The following is a 17,608-nucleotide window of genomic DNA, read 5'->3' on the forward strand; positions in this document are numbered from 1 at the left end:
GATAGAGGGGGAGGAAGGGTGATAGAGTGTTAGGAAGGGTGATAGAGGGGGAGGAAGGGTGATAGAGGGGGAGGAAGGGTGATAGAGGGTTAGGAAGGGTGATAGAGGGTTAGGAAGGGTGATAGAGCGTTAGGAAGGGTGATAGAGGGGGAGGAAGGGTGATAGAGGGTTAGGAAGGGTGATAGAGGGGGAGGAAGGGTGATAGAGGGGGAGGAAGGGGGAGAGAGATGGTTAGGAAGGGTGATAGAGGGTTAGGAAGGGTGATAGAGGGTTAGGAAGGGTGATAGAGGGGGAGGAAGGGGGAGAGAGATGGTTAGGAAGGGTGATAGAGGGTTAGGAAGGGTGATAGAGGGGGAGGAAGGGGGAGAGAGATGGTTAGGAAGGGTGATAGAGGGTTAGGAAGGGTGATAGAGGGGGAGGAAGGGTGATAGAGGGTTAGGAAGGGTGATAGAGGGGGAGGAAGGGGGAGAGAGATGGTTTGGAAGGGTGATAGAGGGTTAGGAAGGGTGAGCGAAGGGGAGGAAGGGTGAGTGAAGGGGAGGAAGGGTGAGTGAAGGGGAGGAAGGGTGAGCGAAGGGAGGAAGGGTGAGCGAAGGGGAGGAAGGGTGAGCGAAGGGGAGGAAGGGTGAGCGAAGGGGAGGAAGGGTGAGCGAAGGGGAGGAAGGGTGAGCGAAGGGGAGGAAGGGTGAGTGAAGGGGAGGAAGGGTGGGTGAAGGGGAGGAAGGGTGAGTGAAGGGGAGGAAGGGTGAGTGAAGGGGAGGAAGGGTGAGTGAAGGGGAGGAAGGGTGAGCGAAGGGGAGGAAGGGTGAGCGAAGGGGAGGAAGGGTGAGTGAAGGGGAGGAAGGGTGAGTGAAGGGGAGGAAGGGTGAGCGAAGGGGAGGAAGGGTGAGTGAAGGGGAGGAAGGGTGAGCGAAGGGGAGGAAGGGTGAGTGAAGGGGAGGAAGGGTGAGCGAAGGGGAGGAAGGGTGAGAGAGAGGGAGGAAGTTCTCCAATCTCCACTGTGGAGTTTTGCAGCTCTTTCAGGGTTATCTTTGGTCTCTTTGTTGGCTCTCTGATTAATGCCCTCCTTGCTTGGTCTGTGAGTTTTGGTGGGAGCCCTCTCTTGGCAGGTTTGTTGTGGTGCCATATTCTTTCCATTTTTTAATTATGGATTTAATGGTGCTCCGTGGGATGTTCAAAGTTTCAGATATTTTTTTATAACCCAACCCTGATCTGTACTTCTCCACAACTTTGTCCCTGACCTGTTTGGAGAGCTCCTTGGTCTTCATGGTGCAGCTTGCTTGGTGGTACCCCTTGCTTAGTGGTGTTGCAGACTCTGGGGCCTTTCAGAACAGGTGTATATATACTGAGATCATGTGACAGATCATGTGACACTTAGATTGCACACAGGTGGACTTTATTTAACTAATTGTGTGACTTCTGAAGGTAATTGGTTGTACCAGATCTTATTTAGAGGCTTCATAGCAAAGGGGGTGAATGCATATGAACGCACCACTTTTCCGTTTGACATTCTTTAGAATTTTTTGAAACAAGTAATTTTTTTATTTTCACTTCACCAATTTGGACTATTTTGTGTATGTCCATTACATGAAATACAAATACAAATCAATTTAAATGACAGGCTGTAATGCAACAAAATAGGAAAAACACCAAGGGGATGAATACTTTTGCAAGGCACTGTATCTCTGTCTTACTTTTTGGTTTCATTTCTGCTCCTCACCATTTCATTATCTGTCTCTTTTTCTTCTGTCCTGTCTCATTCTCCCTTTCCCAATTCAATTTTCAATTGGCATGGGAAATTTATTGGCATGGGAAACATACAGTATGTTAACATTGCCAAAGCAAGTGAACGAGATGATGATAAACAAAAGTTAAATAAACAATAAAAAAGAACAGTTAACATTACACTCACAAAAGTTCCAAAAGAATAAAGACATTTCAAATGTCATATTATGTCTATATATAGTGCTGTAATGATGTGCAAATAGTTTAAGTACAAAATAAATAAAAATAATTATAGGTTGTATTTACAATGGTGTTCATTCTTCACTGGTTGCCCTTTTCTTGTGGCAACAGGTCACACATCTTGCTGCTGTCATTACACACTGTGGTATTTCACCCAGTAGATATGTGAATTTATCAAAATTGGATTTGTTTTTGAATTCTTTGTGGATCTGTGTAATCTGAGGGAAATACGTGTCTCTGATATGGTCATACAATTCTGCAGGAGGTTAGGAAGTGCCACTCAGTTTCCACCTCATTTTGTGGGCAGTGTACACATAGCCTGTCTTCTCTTGAGAGCCAGGTCTGCCTACAACGGCCTTTCTCAATAGCAAGGCTATTTCTTTCTTTCTTTCTTTCTTTCTTTCTTTCTTTCTTTCTTTCTTTCTTTCTTTCTTTATTTCTTTCTTTCTTTCTTTCTTTCTCTGTCTCTCTCTCCCCCTTTCTCTCTCTCTCTCTCTCTCTCTCTCTATCTATCTCCCTCTTCCTCCTTCTCCTTCTCCCTCTCCCTCCCTACCCCTCTCTCCCTCCCTTCCCCTCTCCCCATCCCCCTCTCTGCTCCACTGAGAATAAATCTGTTTCTTCTAGTCTGCTATTTAGTCACTATTAATGACTCTATCATCCTCATTAGAAGCACTACTCTCCTTTAGATGAGCACACACACACACACACACACACACACACACACACACACACACACACACACACACACACACACACACACACACACACACACACACACACACACACACACTTGGTAGTGGCTCGTCCTCCTGTTGAAGACTGTCTCTTGGGAAAGCTTGTCTCCACCAGGTGTCACATGATCCATCTGGACATTACACTTCAAGGTGTGCACACGGGCACATACACGCACGCACACACATACACATACACACACACATACACGCACACACGCACACACACACACGGACACACAAACAGAGCACAAACACACAGAGCACATACGTAGCATATGTGTTTTGATAGAGAAGGGTGTGGTCCCAGCACGGAGAGCTTTCTATCATGACAAGCATCCTCCACCACTGCAGTGCCTCTCTCGCTAAAAGAATCTGCACCTTCACAATTTGTAGTTGAATGTTTTCTGCCTTTCTGGGTGGATCACATTTCATACTTGCATCCCTGCACTTCCTCTCTCCCTTCTTCCTCTCTCCTCCTCCTCCTCTCTTCTCCTCCTCCTCCCCTCATTATGTAACGCTGCACTGCGCTCCACTGCGCTTCTGCCCAAGCGGCCAATAGATCGTGGGGCGAGACGAGGGGATGAATAAAGTAGACGTGTCAAAATGGAGCTCCTGGATGATTTAAGTCACTGTGAAAACCTTGGATAGCAGAGAGAAGACCGAGAGAGACAGAGGGAGAGTTAGGCTACATTAGATAAGTGTATTGCTTTCTATATCTGCTTCTGAGAGAGAAAAAATCCATGTTTTTGTAGAAGTTATGAAATAAGAGTGTCGGGCTATGATTTTTATCTTTGTTAAAGACAGAGGCAGAGGAAGAGACTGAAAAATGTAACAACACAACAGAGAGAGATACACTGATACAGAGAGGGTGTTAGGCTGTGATCATCTCAGTGTAAAACAAATCATTCCCATCACTAATGTGCCTCTTCGTGATCAGTGATGGACAAGCGGTTTCATTTCCAATCACAATAATGTTTCCACCACAGTGATAGGCATAATGCTCTATCAGTAACTGGAAGGGACGGGGGTTTGCTGGACCAGGTCTCGCGCTAGATTAGACGAAAGGTCAGAAGAAATGAGAGAGAGAGAGCGCAAAGGAGGGAGCAAGGGAGGGAGGGAGAATCAGTGAGAGAGATTCTTTGCACTGCAACAGCCATCGACAAATCAGATAAGTCGCTGTGGCCGCGTGTGGATCTCTGCTGGGCGAGGCATGTGATGATGGAATACAGTCAGATGTTCTATTCCTGTTTGATTGTTATGGCTGAATCTAATCTAATTGAGGCTTGAGGGCAGTGAGCAAAAAAGATAGAAAGATATAGACAAGCAAGTAATGTAGCATTAATGGATTCAGAGTGGTGGGAGGAGAGGTGGCTAGATTAATTTGGACCTGGATTTTGATATCTCGATGTGCAGTCAGACCCAGTCATGGGGCTTTTGGCTTGGCCATGATATGTCAGACAATTATAAGGCGATTCTACCAAGCCATAATGTCTGGTCTCTCTCTCGCAGTGACTCATCACTCTCTGGAATCCTCTTTGTTTGTATTACGGGTGTCTCATCATCTGCCTGAGCTGTTTTAGACAGGAAATTACTTAGGGGCAGGAAAGCTGAGCAAAGGCATTCTAGAGTAAATACCCTACCACTTTCTAGGATCGCTCTCTTTCCTTTCCTTTTCTCCTCTCATTCCTCCTTTCACTTATTGTTTTCCCTTTTAAAGAGCAGAATCAGTTCACAATGTTGGCTGGGAGTCAGATAATGGCATTTAGCCGAGGTTGACACAGAGAGGGAGAGTGGGATCTCTCACAGCAAATTAATCAGACTTTCTCACTATCTCCGAGTCTGAGAGAGAAAGAGAGAGAGAGAGAGAGCAGTGACCGTGTCTGTCTTCTGCTCTTCTTCTCCTCTTCTCCTCATCCTCTGTCTTTCTGTCTGTCTGACTCTGTCTATTCATAGGTCTCATGACTCTGATGACAGAATCAGTGGAGGTCAGATAGCACTCCTGGCTAGAATCGGAAGTGAGAAGTAGGACTATGTGACTGCTGGAACTATAGTGTCTGTGTCTGTCTGTCGGCCGGTCTGTGGTATGTGCCCTCTCACAGAGAAGACAATGCAAAATGGCTGGTAGTAGTGAGGATATTCTCTGTAATGTTTCCTTCCTTGCGTTCAAATTGTGCAATCCTCTCCATGTATTTAAAAAGCATTGGATTAGTTTGAGCGTTGGTTAGAGAGTTGCCGCCATATTTCTTACACCAGTGATTTCCTTTAAAATCCATGAAGGGAAGTGAGCAAATGTACAATGTAGGAGAGAAGAGTAGAGAAAGAGGACTATGTACGAGAATGAATACAGCCTGGTCTCATAGACTAGACGTAACATAGTAAACGTCATTCCGGGACAGGCCAATGAGTATGATATGTTACGTTTGGTATGGTTACACAAGACAGATGGTTACTTAAGGCAAAAACAAAAGTACGGTGGTTGGTCATGGTGGATGGGTAGGCATATAATGCAAACGTCTAGCAACCCAAAGTTTGCAAATTTGAATCTCATCAGCGACAACTTCAGCATTTTAGCTAATTTGCCACTCACACCTACTTTTTAACTACTTTGCAACTACTTAGCATGTTAGCTAACACTTCCCCTAACCATAACTTGAACCTTTTTAGCTAACCCTTCCCCTTGCACTAACCCTAACCTTAACCCTTTTACCTAACTCCTAAACATAACCCTAACCTTAACCCTTACCCCTAACCCTAACCCCTAGCTAATGTTAGCCAGCTAGCTAACATTAGCCACCTAGCCACCTAGCTAGAATTCGTAACATATCATACGTTTTACAAATTCATATCATATCGTACGTTTAGCAAATTTGTAACATATTGTACATTTTGCAAATTCATAAGACATGCGAATCATAATTCCTAACATATCATATGAAATGGGTGATGGACATCCACAAATTAATACATACCATACAAAACTTAATATATCTTACCAAATGGAGTGTCTCAGATTTACATACAGAATAGTATGAAATGCTCTGAGACCAGGTTGGTGAATAGGACATCTTCTGTAGGCTATGTATGAGAGTGGTGAATAGGACACCATCCCATCAGCCTGAAAGACTTCCTGCAGTGTTTGACTCCATAAGAGAGATTAGGAGTGTGTGCCATGGACGTGACGCTGCCCACGCCTGGACTGGATTTACTCCCACAATCCATCACTCTGAGCAGCTCTAGCAGAGAGCCCGGGCTGGGACAGAGGGGGTGAGAGCAGGGAGGGAGAGGGGGAGGAAAGGAGAAGGGATGGCAGGGGAAGAGTGCGGGAGAGAGATAGAGAGGAGAGGAAGATGAGGATGAAGAGATTGTAAACATCATCATAATCCATAGTTTTAATTGTTTTAATGGTCACTAATTGTCATAAAATGTGTTTTTGCTTGTTCCCTCAGCTACTGTTTATAGTACTTAGAAATGCTTTGGGCAACAAACAACTATTTTTGTTCCCTTTGAATTCAGAGAGAAAGCGAGAGAGAGAGGAATAGTGTAGTGTTAGAATGCATCAGTGTTCTAGTTGTGAGCTTTGTTTGGTGGAGGTAGTGGTGGATGTGGTGGTGGAGGGGGTGAAGGAGGTGGAGGTGGTGATGTCACGTCCTGACCAGTATAAGGGTTAATTGTTATTGTAGTTTGGTCAGGACGTGGCAGAGGGTATTTGTTTTATGTGGTTCGGGGTGGTGGTTGTTGTAGAAGGGAATTTGATTCATGTATTCCGGGGTTTTTGGGCACTGTGTCATATTCATGTATTTCTATGTTTAGTCTAGTGTATCTGTTTCTATGTTTAGTTAATTGGGGTTGGGACTCTCGATTGAAGGCAGGTGTTGTCTCTTTGCCTTTGATTGAGAGTCCTATATATTAGGGTGTGTTTGGTTTTGTATTTTGTGGGAGATTGTTTCTTATTTTGCCTGTTTCTTGTTTAGCGTGAGTAAACCTTTCAAGACTGTTTTGTTGATCGTGAGTTCGTTCTTTTATAATTTTGGTGTTCACTTCGTTATTTTAATAAACGTAAAGATGAGCATCCACATTCCTGCTGCATTTTGGTCCTCCTTTCCCAACGACAACCGTGACAGGTGAAGGAGGTGGTGATGGTGCTGGTGGAGGTGGTGGAGGCAGGCTAGATCTGTTGTCTTGTTCCTGTTCTTTGAAGCCATGTAACAATGCCTCCCTCTGGCAACATCAATTACTACCTGCTAGATGAGACATGTACTGGCTGATCAAAACTGACTCACGGAACTCTTGCCCTGTACCAAGGGATGGGACTCTGTCCCATAGGGTGCTTCATAGTCCTTAAAACCTAGTAGTCCCGTTCTTCTGTACAAGTCAAAAGTTTGGACACACCTACTCATTCAAGGCTTTTTCTTTATTTTTACTATTTTCTACATTGTAGAATAATAGTGAAGACCTCAAAACTATGAAATAACACATATGGAATCATGTAATAAGCAAAACAGTGGTAAACAAATGAAAATATATTTTATATTTGACATTCTTCAAAGTAGCCACCCTTTGCCTTGATGACAGCTTTGCACACTCTTGGCATTCTCTCAACCAGCTTCATGAGGAATGCTTTTCCAACAGTCTTGAAGGAGTTTCCACATATGCAGAGCACTTTTTGGCTGCTTTTCCTTCACTCTGCAGTCCAACTTATCCCAAACCATCTCAATTGGGTTGAGGTCAGGTGATTGTGGAGGCCAGGTCATCTGATGCAGCACTCCATCACTCTCCTTCTTGGTCAAATAGCCCTTACACAGCCTGGAGGTGTGTTGGGTCATTGTCCTGTTGAAAAACAAATGATAGTCCCACTAAACGCAAACCAGATGGTACAGCGCCTAGCAAAAGTATTTTTCCTATTTTGTTGCTTTATAATCTGGAATTAAAATAGATTTTAAGGGGGTTTGTATCATTTGATTTACACAACATGCCTACTACTTTGAAGATGCTAAATATTTTTTGGTGAAACAAACAAGAAATAAGTTTAAAAAAAACAGAAAACTTGAGCGTGCATAACTATTCACCCTCCCCCAAAGTAAATACTTTCTTAGAGCCACCTTTTGCAGCAATTACAGCTGCAAGTCTCTTGGGATATGTCTCTATAAGCTTGGCACATCTAGCCACTGGGATTTTTGCCCATTCTTTAAGACAAAACTGCTCCAGCTCCTTCAAGTTGGATGGGTTCCTGCTGGTGTACAGCAATATTTAAGTCATACCACAGATTCTCAATTGGATTGAGGTCTGGGCTTTGACTAGGCCATTCGAAGACATTTAAATGTTTCCCCTTATACCACAAGTGTTGCTTTAGTAGGATGCTTAGGGTCATTTTCCTGCTGGAAGGTGAACCTCCGTCCCAGTCTCAAATCTCTGGAAGACTCAAACAGGTTACCCTCAAGAATATCCCTTTATTTAGCGCCAATCTTTATTCCTTCAATTCTGACCAGTTTCCCAGTCCCTGCCTATGAAAAACATCCCCACAGCATGATGCTGCCACCACCATGCTTCACTGTGGAGATGTGGTTCTCGGGGTGATGAGAGGTGTTGGATTTGTGCCAGACATAGCGTTTTCCTTGATGGCTAAAAAGCTCAATTTTAGTCTTATCTGACCAGAGTACCTTCTTCCATATGTTTGGGGAACATCAAACGTGTTTGCTTATTTTTTTCTTTAAGCAATGTTTTTTTTCTGGCCACTCTTCTTTTAAGCCCAGCTCTGTGGAGTGTACGGCTTAAAGTGGTCCTATGGACAGATACTCCAATCTCCGCTGTGGAGCTTTGCAGCTCCTTCAGGGTTATCTTTGGTCTCTTTGTTGCCTCTCTGATTAATGCCCTCCTTGCCTGGTCCGTGAGTTTTGGTGGGAGGCCCTCTCTTGGCAGGTTTGTTGTGGTGCCATATTCTTTCCATTTTTTCTAATGGATTTAATGATGCTCTGTGGGATGTTCCAAGTTTCAGATATTTTTTTATAACCCAACCCTGATCTGTACTTCTCCACAACTTTGTCCCTGACCTGTTTGGAGAGCTCCTTGGTCTTCATGGTGTCGCTTGCTTGGTGGTGCCCCTTGCTTAGTGGTGTTGCAGACTGTGGGGCCTTTCAGAACATGTGTGTGTATATATATATATACTGAGATCATGTGACAGATCATGTGACACTTAGATTGCACACAGGTGGACATTATTTAATTAATTGTGTGACCTCTGAAGGTAATTGGTTGTACCAGATATTATTTAGAGGCTTCATAGCAAAGGGGGTGAATATATATGCACGCACCACTTTTCCGTTTTTGTTTTTTGAATTTTTTGAAACAAGTAATTTTTTTCTTTTCACTTCACCAATTTGGACTATTTTGTGTATGTCCATTACATGAAATACAAATACAAATCCATTTAAATTACAGGTTGTAATGCAACAAAATAGGAAAAATGCCAAGGGGGGTGAATACTTTTGCAAGGCACTGTATGGCGTATTACTGCAGAACTGTAGTAGCCATGCTGGTTAAGTGTGCCTTGAATTCTAAATAAATCAGACAGTGTCACCAGCAAAGCACCTCCACACCATCAAACCTCCTCCCCCATAATTCATGGTGGGAACCACACATGCGGAGATTATCCATTCACCTATTCTGCGTTTCACAAAGATACAGAGGTTGGAACCAAAAATCTGAAATTTGGACTCATCAGACCAAAGGACAGATTTCCACCAGTCTAATGTCCATTGCTCGTGTTTCTTGGCCCAAACAAGTCTCTTCTTCTTATTGGTGTCCTTTAGTAGTGGTTTCTTTGTAGCAATTCGACCATGAAGGCCTGATTCACGTAGTCTCCTCTGAACAGTTGATGTTGAGATGTGTCTGTTACTTGAACTCTGTGAAGCATTTATTTGGGCTGCAATCTGAGGTGCAGTTAACTCTAATGAACTTGTCCTCTGCAGCAGAGGTAATTCATGAAAGCGAGTTTCATCATAGCACTTGATGGTTTTTGCGACTGACCTTCATGTTTCTTTGCTTATTTGAGCTGTTCTTGCCATAATATGGACTTGGTATTTTACCAAATAGGGCTATCTTCTGTATGCCAACCCTACCTTGTCACAACACAACTAATTGGCTCGAACGCATTAAGATGGAAATAAATGACACTAATTAATTTTTAACAAGGCACACCTGTTAATTAAAATGCATTCCAGGTGACTTACATTTACGTCATTTAGCAGACGCTCTTATCCAGAGCGACTTACAAATTGGTGCATTCACCTTATGATATCCAGTGGAACAACCACTTTACAATAGTACATTTATATATTTTTTGGGGGGAGGGTAGGGGGGAGGGTTAGAAGGATTACTTAATCCTATCCCAGGTATTCCTTAAAGAGGTGGGGTTTCAGGTGTCTCCGGAAGGTGGTGATTGACTCCGCTGTCCTGGTGTCGTGAGGGAGCTTGTTCCACCATTGGGGTGCCAGAGCAGCGAACAGTTTTGACTGGGCTGAGCGGGAACTGTGCTTCCGCAGAGGTAGGGGGGCCAGCAGGCCAGAGGTGGATGAACGCAGTGCCCTTCTTTGGGTGTAGGGACTGATCAGAGCCTGAAGGTACGGAGGTGCCGTTCTCCTCACAGCTCCGTAGGCAAGCACCATCGTCTTGTAGCAGATGCGAGCTTCAACTGGAAGCCAGTGGAGTGTGAGGAGGAGCGGGGTGACATGACTACCTCATGAAGCTGGTTGAGAGAATGCCAAGAGTGTGCAAAACTGTCATCAAGGCAAATGGTGGCTACTTTGAAGAATGTCAAATATAAAATAGATTTTGATTGGTTTAATACATTTTTGGTTACTACATGATTCTATATCTGTTATTTCATAGTTTTGATGTCTTCACTACTTTTCTACAATGTAGAACATTTTCAAAATAAAGAAAAACCCTTGAATGAGTTGGTTTATCCAAACGTTTGACTGGTGCTGTATATATCCAAGGTATTTTGGCTGCCTTTAGCACATCTGTCAAGAAAAAAAGTTATGCTGATGGGAATTTGAGCTGAAAGTACTTTGACTATCCAGGCTGTGTCACAACCCGGCCGTGATTGGGAGTCCGATAGGGCGGCGCACAATTGGCCCAGCGTCGTCCGGGTTTGGCCGGTGTAGGCCGTCATTGTAAATAAGAATTTGTTCTTAACTGACTTGCCTAGTTAAATAAAGGTTAAAATATATTTTTTTAATTAGACTATACCAGGGCAGGACATGCCCTCCTAACTGTCCAATAGAGGCTTGGTTGGGGAGGACAGGGAATGGTGAGATGGGCTTCCATACTCTGGGTGTTATGAGGCCAGCACTCCCTCTTCCAGACACAGTTCATTCTACTTGGGTGAATACAGTTTTGTTAAACTCCACTTTGGAAGGAAGTCAAAAAAGAGCGAGAAATAAAAGGAGAAATGTGAAGGAAGTGTAGAAACTAGGTCATAGCTGTGAGGAACGAGGCAAAGTGGTGTGGGGAGTGTTTTGCTGTTGTGTGTGTGCATCTCGTGTGTGTGTTAGGGGACTGAGAAGACATAACAGAGGGTAGTAGTTAGAACAGTCCTCTCTGGATCCCTGGGTCCTTTGAATAACGCAGTCACAGTGACTTTGACCGACCAGGCACCTCTGCCATCCCCATCTCCTTTAATGAGAAGTTATTTATGTGTGCACTCTCGCCCCTTTAATTGTATTATTTATGTGTACAGGGGAGTGTTCTCTCTCCTTGGGCAGACTGATAGGGTCGGGAGGGGAGAGCTGAGCCAAGAGTCACTCTGCTCTGCTGCAGTGAGTCATGACATGTGTCTAGAGATGGAGGCAGTAGAGAGAGGCTGTGTCACACCTGTCTGTCTCAAAGCACTGAGTACAGCCTTGTTTAACTAACTGGAGACCACTTCAAATACTGAGTGTTGGAGAGGGTTTAGTTCACTGTTGTTGAAGCCACTGACTGACACGTCTTGCACACACATACACATTATAAATACATTTGATTTGATTTTGACACAAGCACGCACACACACATACACACACAGCTGTATACTGTGTATAATGTAGGCTCTTCAGTCTGTGCTGGCCATAACCACTTCTATTGAACAGGAAAAGTCTGTATTTACCTTTTTAGTATAGCGCTTCAGTGGTGATCTGCGATGGAAGTTAAAGCACAGTCATCTCCCAGAACAAGCACTCAGCCTGTAAACTGCTTGTTGGCTTTCCTTTCAAATGCCATGTCCTTATTCCCTGACCTTTCCCTGCCTCTCCCGGCGTGACGGAGCCATTCATGTCTTATCTCATAGCACCAATCCAGGATGCTAGACGTGGGAAGGACAGGTGTGACAGACGCTTTGATTCTGTATAGCCGCTTACCAGTGGAAGCATTTGAAAGCTTGCATTCTGAGTCGCCACCCCTTCCTTTTGAGGGGTGTTATGGCTGTTTCTGTGGATTAGTGACCGATTAGTGACATCACAATGGGAGTCAGGGTGATCAGAGTACTCCTGTGGTTTTTCGAAGGAGCACAGTGTGGACTGTGTGTCATGATGCATCACCAAAGGATGCAGTCTGATATGGCAGAGGTTTCTCATGGTTTTCTGTGAAGTGTCCATTGCCATGACAATGACAGTAACACCGATCTTACAACCCTCTTTATGCACTATAAATGAGATTGGTGACTCTATCTCAACATCAATAACCCCCCATCTTTCTCTCTCTCCCTAGATGCTGAGGGTGGAGAGACGTCCCCACCAATGGGAGCCGGAGTGGATAGTAACAGCTGGCACTTCCGTTACGGTGCAGGCGGTCCCGGTGGGCCCCCCCAGCACCTGAAGCCTGGCGAGGTCCCCCCCGAAGCCTTCATCATCCCTGGATCCCCCGCAATCATCTCAATCCGCCAGCAGGGGGGAGAGGACGACAAGAGTGACTTCATCACTTTCGGAAAGAAGGAGGAGGCCAAGAAGAAGAAAAAGAAGAAGAAGGAGAAGAAAGATAAGAAGGATAAGGGGAAGGATGATGACGAGTAGCGGAGGAGGAGGAAGAGGAAGAGAAGGAAAGGGAGCTGTTAAAACAGAGGTACCAACCAAAGTCCACCTGGTAACAAAAATAAAAGTATTTGAGACAACAGGTGAAAAGAGAGATCCCCAGTTCAACTTCATCATCTCTGGCTCAGTAACACAGACAGGCAGACAAAGTCACACTGCCCTCCTCCGCTCGATACCCACCCCTGGAACAAAGATAATAGCCCAGGTCTTTCTAACGCTCTCTGGTAATAATCTGGCCTTACCAAGATTACTGTAGTTTAACGTCTCCTCCAAATCCCTGTCTTGGGTAATTGCTTAATAATCATGCCTTGATGATAAAAAATGTATTGATGCATTTTCCTCCATGCCCCCTGGTGCCTGCCTATACACCCTGAGCCAAATAATACCCTCCCACTCTTCTCAGCAAGGGGACAAGAGCTACTGTCTCCCTTTGTCCTCTGCTATTCACCTTCTCTCCCACGGATACGTTGGCACCTCGGTCTTACCCTTTCCCACCATGTTGTATAATCTCTTTTCTTTGAGAGGAAAAGAAAATCTGAGGATGAGAAGAAAACAGCTCTGTTCCAGCCTCGGAAAAATAACAAAAAAAGCAAATGTCAAGAAGAAGAAAAGAAAGTAAATTGAAGAGGACACAGACAGAGCCAAATGTTTAGAGCTGGACACTCACACTTGTAAATAGCACAGGAGAGAGTCGCTAAAGCTGAGGCTAAAGGCTAACATGACACTGCTGCTGCAGCTTCCTATCGCGCTCTCTGTCTGTCAGTGTTCCCTGAGACGGCAAGGAAAACATGGCTGTCAATGATACTCACAAACATGGACACTGAGAACACCTGAGACCTGGAGAGAGGTACAAAATCTAGGAGCTGCCAACAAACAACAGCAAACAAATAACAATATGTTTAATACCGAATGCAAGCTTTTCCCCCAGCAGCAGTCTCCTCAGCAGGACACACATGTACTGTAGATCTAGCCTCTCAGGATCGACACAGCCGCATCCCCTGCAATTAATTACTCCTGGTTGGTCTGCTCAATACTCTATTTTGGGACAATGAGATCCCTCTCTCTCAAAGCAGCCAACAGCTCAATGAGATCCCTCTCTCTCAAAGCAGCCAACAGCTCAATGAGATCCCTCTCTCTCAAAGCAGCCAACAGCTCAATGAGATACCTCTCTCTCAAAGCCAACAGCTCAATGCGAAGAGAGAGTAAGAGGGAATGAGAGAAAGGAGGAACACTCTTCAGATTATCTTGAGAACAAAAGAGGAGTCCAGCTGAGTTGGCTTGTGATCCAGCTTGTTGATCAGGGCTCAGTTGGAACCTTGTAGAATAGCAGGAGTGATGACCTCTCCCCTGCCACTCAGCAAAAGCCTGATGCTTTCTGCTCTGAATGTTTGGTAGCAACCATCCTTTACCTGATACCCAACCTGACCTCCATCCTCCCCACTCCCCTGACCTTTCCACCCTCAACCCCACACCACCCCTCAACCCCACCCTTACCCCAACCACAGACTGCTTCTTCACGTGATGATGATGATGACATTTTGTGAATCTTTTTCTCTTTTTATTTGTTCTTGGAGAAGAGCCACGATTTCCTTCTCTGTTTTGTTAGCTTTAACTGATCTGCAGTGCTTCTTCTTGTCCCACCCCTGCCCTTCATCTCTCTCTTTTTCTGGCCATAGACTCCCCCTCTAACCCCCTGTTGATTCAGGGTGAACTGGGAAGGGCTACTCTGAACCTTGTGGTGTACTGGGGTCAGTAATATGTGTGAGGCCTGTAGAATCCAGCCGGTGCCGGTGGTCCAGTATTCTGTTAGCCAATGTCAGATGCCTCCAAGTGCAAAACAGTTGACTGCTTTTAACTTGTGAATACTACGCTGTTCATTCCTGTTTGTGGTCACTGGCGAGAGGGGACGAGGTGGGATGGGGACAGGGATGGAGGTCTGGGACATGGTGCTGAGGACTATCCCTGTCCTCCATGTTCCTGGGTAAACATATATGAAAACAGTAGGTCACCCATTGGCTTTTATGTACACGATAAATGTAGATTTAGATTTGCTTTTCATACATGGACTTTGCATTAATAAATGCGATGTGTAACCTAATTATTACATTATTAATGACTAAATACGAGCATCTAATGATTCCTACATCTAAGGATTCCTACCCCACAGCTCTATCCCACCAATCCTCTCTCAGGAGGTTTTGTGAAGGGGCGGAGACATGCTTCACCCTGCTTCTATTGGTTCCCCCTTCCCTTGCCTGTAAGTTGTTGCCACACCCCCCAAGTTCTGCAGCTCAGTATGACTTCACTCCACTAAAGTGGCTGCTGCATGTAAGTCTCAAAGGAAACATAGTATATAGAGAAATATATATATATAGAAATAGATGGCTATGATTTTATTATTTTGTATTATCATTTTACTTCATGACTCGCAAAGGAGATATTTGTGTGTACCGTCTCTACCATGCATCTTGTGCATATGACATCCTACACACTCCACAGTGGTGTTATACGTTAACTAAACCTCTTAGATATTTGTAAATGCTATAGTGTGATGGCCTTGAATGCAACTCTGTTCATTTTGTTTTAGCAAAATATCATTTTCGTTTTTGAGAACAAGCAAAGAAAAGGAAAAAAAAAAAAAATATTATAATAATATGTTTTGTGTCCGGCTTTGACATGATGCTCTACCTAACACTAATATTGTAATTGAAATATGTATGATCCTGTGATGAGCTATATTTTCCCTTCCACCCCCTTTCAACAGATTAAAAAATAAAAAAATGACAGAAAAAAAAGTCCAATGTAAAAATGGTATATGTAGTGTATGCTTGTGTTTAGTGAGCGTTCACGCTGTCATTCTTTATTTAGAGTACGGTGGTGACCAATGGTGGCGCTGTCCTGGCCTACTGGGCAGTACTGATCTGTTGTAAAACCTTTTTTTGTACACCTGCTCATCTACTATGACTGTAAAATTGTGAAATTGCTTTTCTTTCCGTTTTTTTATTTGCCCTAAATGGATACAGTGGTAATGTGTTTTGTTTATAAATCACTAAATAAAGTTTTCTTTCATAAAAATGAGACTGACGTTGTCGCCTTACAGCTTGTTTGGAAACAGGCATTCATCCATGCACATCAGTATATTTGCCTCACAGTGGGACATTGTTGCAAGGGAGAGTGAGAGAGAGAGAGAGAGAGAGAGAGAGAGAGAGAGAGAGAGAGAGAGAGAGAGAGAGAGAGAGAGAGAGAGAGAGAGAGAGAGAGAGAGAGAGAGAGAGAGAGAGAGAACAGACATTGATCTGCATTACATCAAACCTTCATTCAACTACTCTGAAATGAATTGTTTATTGACTATGCATACTAAGAGGTCAAATCATTTGACCATAGAGCACAGTGGATACATTGAAGCCTCACAATGCATTAGGAGATCACAACGACGGTCCACCAAGAAGACAGCAATGGTTGGTAAATGGTATGTAGAGTACAGTGGACAAGTATAAGTGAAATCACAAGTATAACATTGGAACAATACTGCTAAGTAATACCATACTGATATACATCTTTATCAAGTCGCTAGATGAGCCCTGCGTATGTATTATAATGATCCAGTAACTTGTAAATTAATCTCCACTCAGCACTGTCAGAAGAGGACTGGCCACCCCTCAGAGCCTGGTTCCTCTCTAGGTATCTTCCTAGGTTCCTGAATAAGCACTTGGTGACATCTGCTGACTAAAAAGGGCTTTAGAAATACATTTGATATAATGTAGAAATGATGGTGTCTGACTGCATATTCTCATGAACTCTACTGATCTCCAAAGGGCTAATTTAGAATTCTAGGAATGTTCCAATCAGACTGTTAACCATTGACTGTGTTCTCTGATTTCCACAGTGCTCATCATGAGGTTTAGATTCTGGAGTAACTAAGTGTTTCTCCAGCACATTGCTACTGTAGCTCAGTGATTAATGGCTGTTTATCAAGCACAAAGCTTTGAAAGATCAGGGAGCTCTTGTCTCTTTTCAATTGTCTATTCTCTGCTGCCTGTCATCTGGGTCTTTGAGCTGCAGACGATGTTTGTTGCTTATCATCTTTCACCCTCCTCTCTCATTTTCTCTATATCGCTCTCTTTCTCTGTCTCTCCTCCTCTCTTTCATCCTGCATCTTGGAGAGGGTAGGGAGACAGCGGTGAAGAGAGTTCAAGGGTTAATGTCTGCCAAAACAACCCTATCTCTCCCTCGCCCCATGTGGGAGCCAGACAAGGAAGTTTCTATGGTTACCACCAGTAGGGGACAGTCTCCATGGCAACAGCCTCCTGATTTAAAAATATATATATATTTAACCTTTATTTAACTCGGCAAGTCAGTTAAGAACAAATTCTTATTTACAATGACGGCCTACCCCGGCCAAACCTGGACGAATCTGGGCCAATTGTGCGGCGCCCTATGGGACTCCCAATCCCAGCCGGATGTGATGAAGCCTGGATTAGAAAAATGTACTGCAGTAACGCCTCTTGCACTGAGATGCAGTGTCTTAGACCATTGCAACACTCGGGAGCCTGATAAACTCCTTGTGCAGAGGTGGACGGTGGAAACAGTTTTGAACCAGGAAGGCAGGATGGGTGGGGTCCTTTATGTCTGACAGACACAACTTCAAAGGTTCAAAGGACTGTCAGAGTTCTAACACACACACACACACACCTTTCTTTGTCCTGGTGTCATCGTCAATGAGTCCTCCACCAATCAAAGCTATAGTACACTGTCAGGAAAAACTGCAGTCAGAATCACCACTACAACATATGTTCCAGACACACCGCCAAAGAAACATACACTCACAGACATCCTGGTCTGCATGTG

The 17,608-nt window shown here is 44.1% G+C and overlaps 1 protein-coding gene across 6 annotated transcripts in view; it reads left to right on the forward strand.

Moving 5' to 3' along the window:
- LOC106611843 (protocadherin alpha-C2) overlaps nt 1–15,840 on the forward strand; it is a 199,269-nt gene extending 183,429 nt beyond the window's left edge. For all 6 annotated transcript variants that reach the window (XM_082955935.1, XM_082955934.1, XM_082955933.1 and 3 more), the window contains one exon: nt 12,441–15,840. In XM_082955935.1, the coding sequence (XP_082812061.1) occupies nt 12,441–12,742 (302 nt within the window). In that variant the 3' untranslated portion in view covers nt 12,743–15,840. The remainder of the gene's footprint in view (nt 1–12,440) is intronic.
- Nucleotides 15,841–17,608: the final 1,768 nt, after the last annotated feature.

Source organism: Salmo salar, chromosome 09, assembly GCF_965601325.2.
Source record: "Salmo salar chromosome 09, fSalSal1, whole genome shotgun sequence".
NCBI classification, from domain to species: domain Eukaryota; kingdom Metazoa; phylum Chordata; class Actinopteri; order Salmoniformes; family Salmonidae; genus Salmo; species Salmo salar.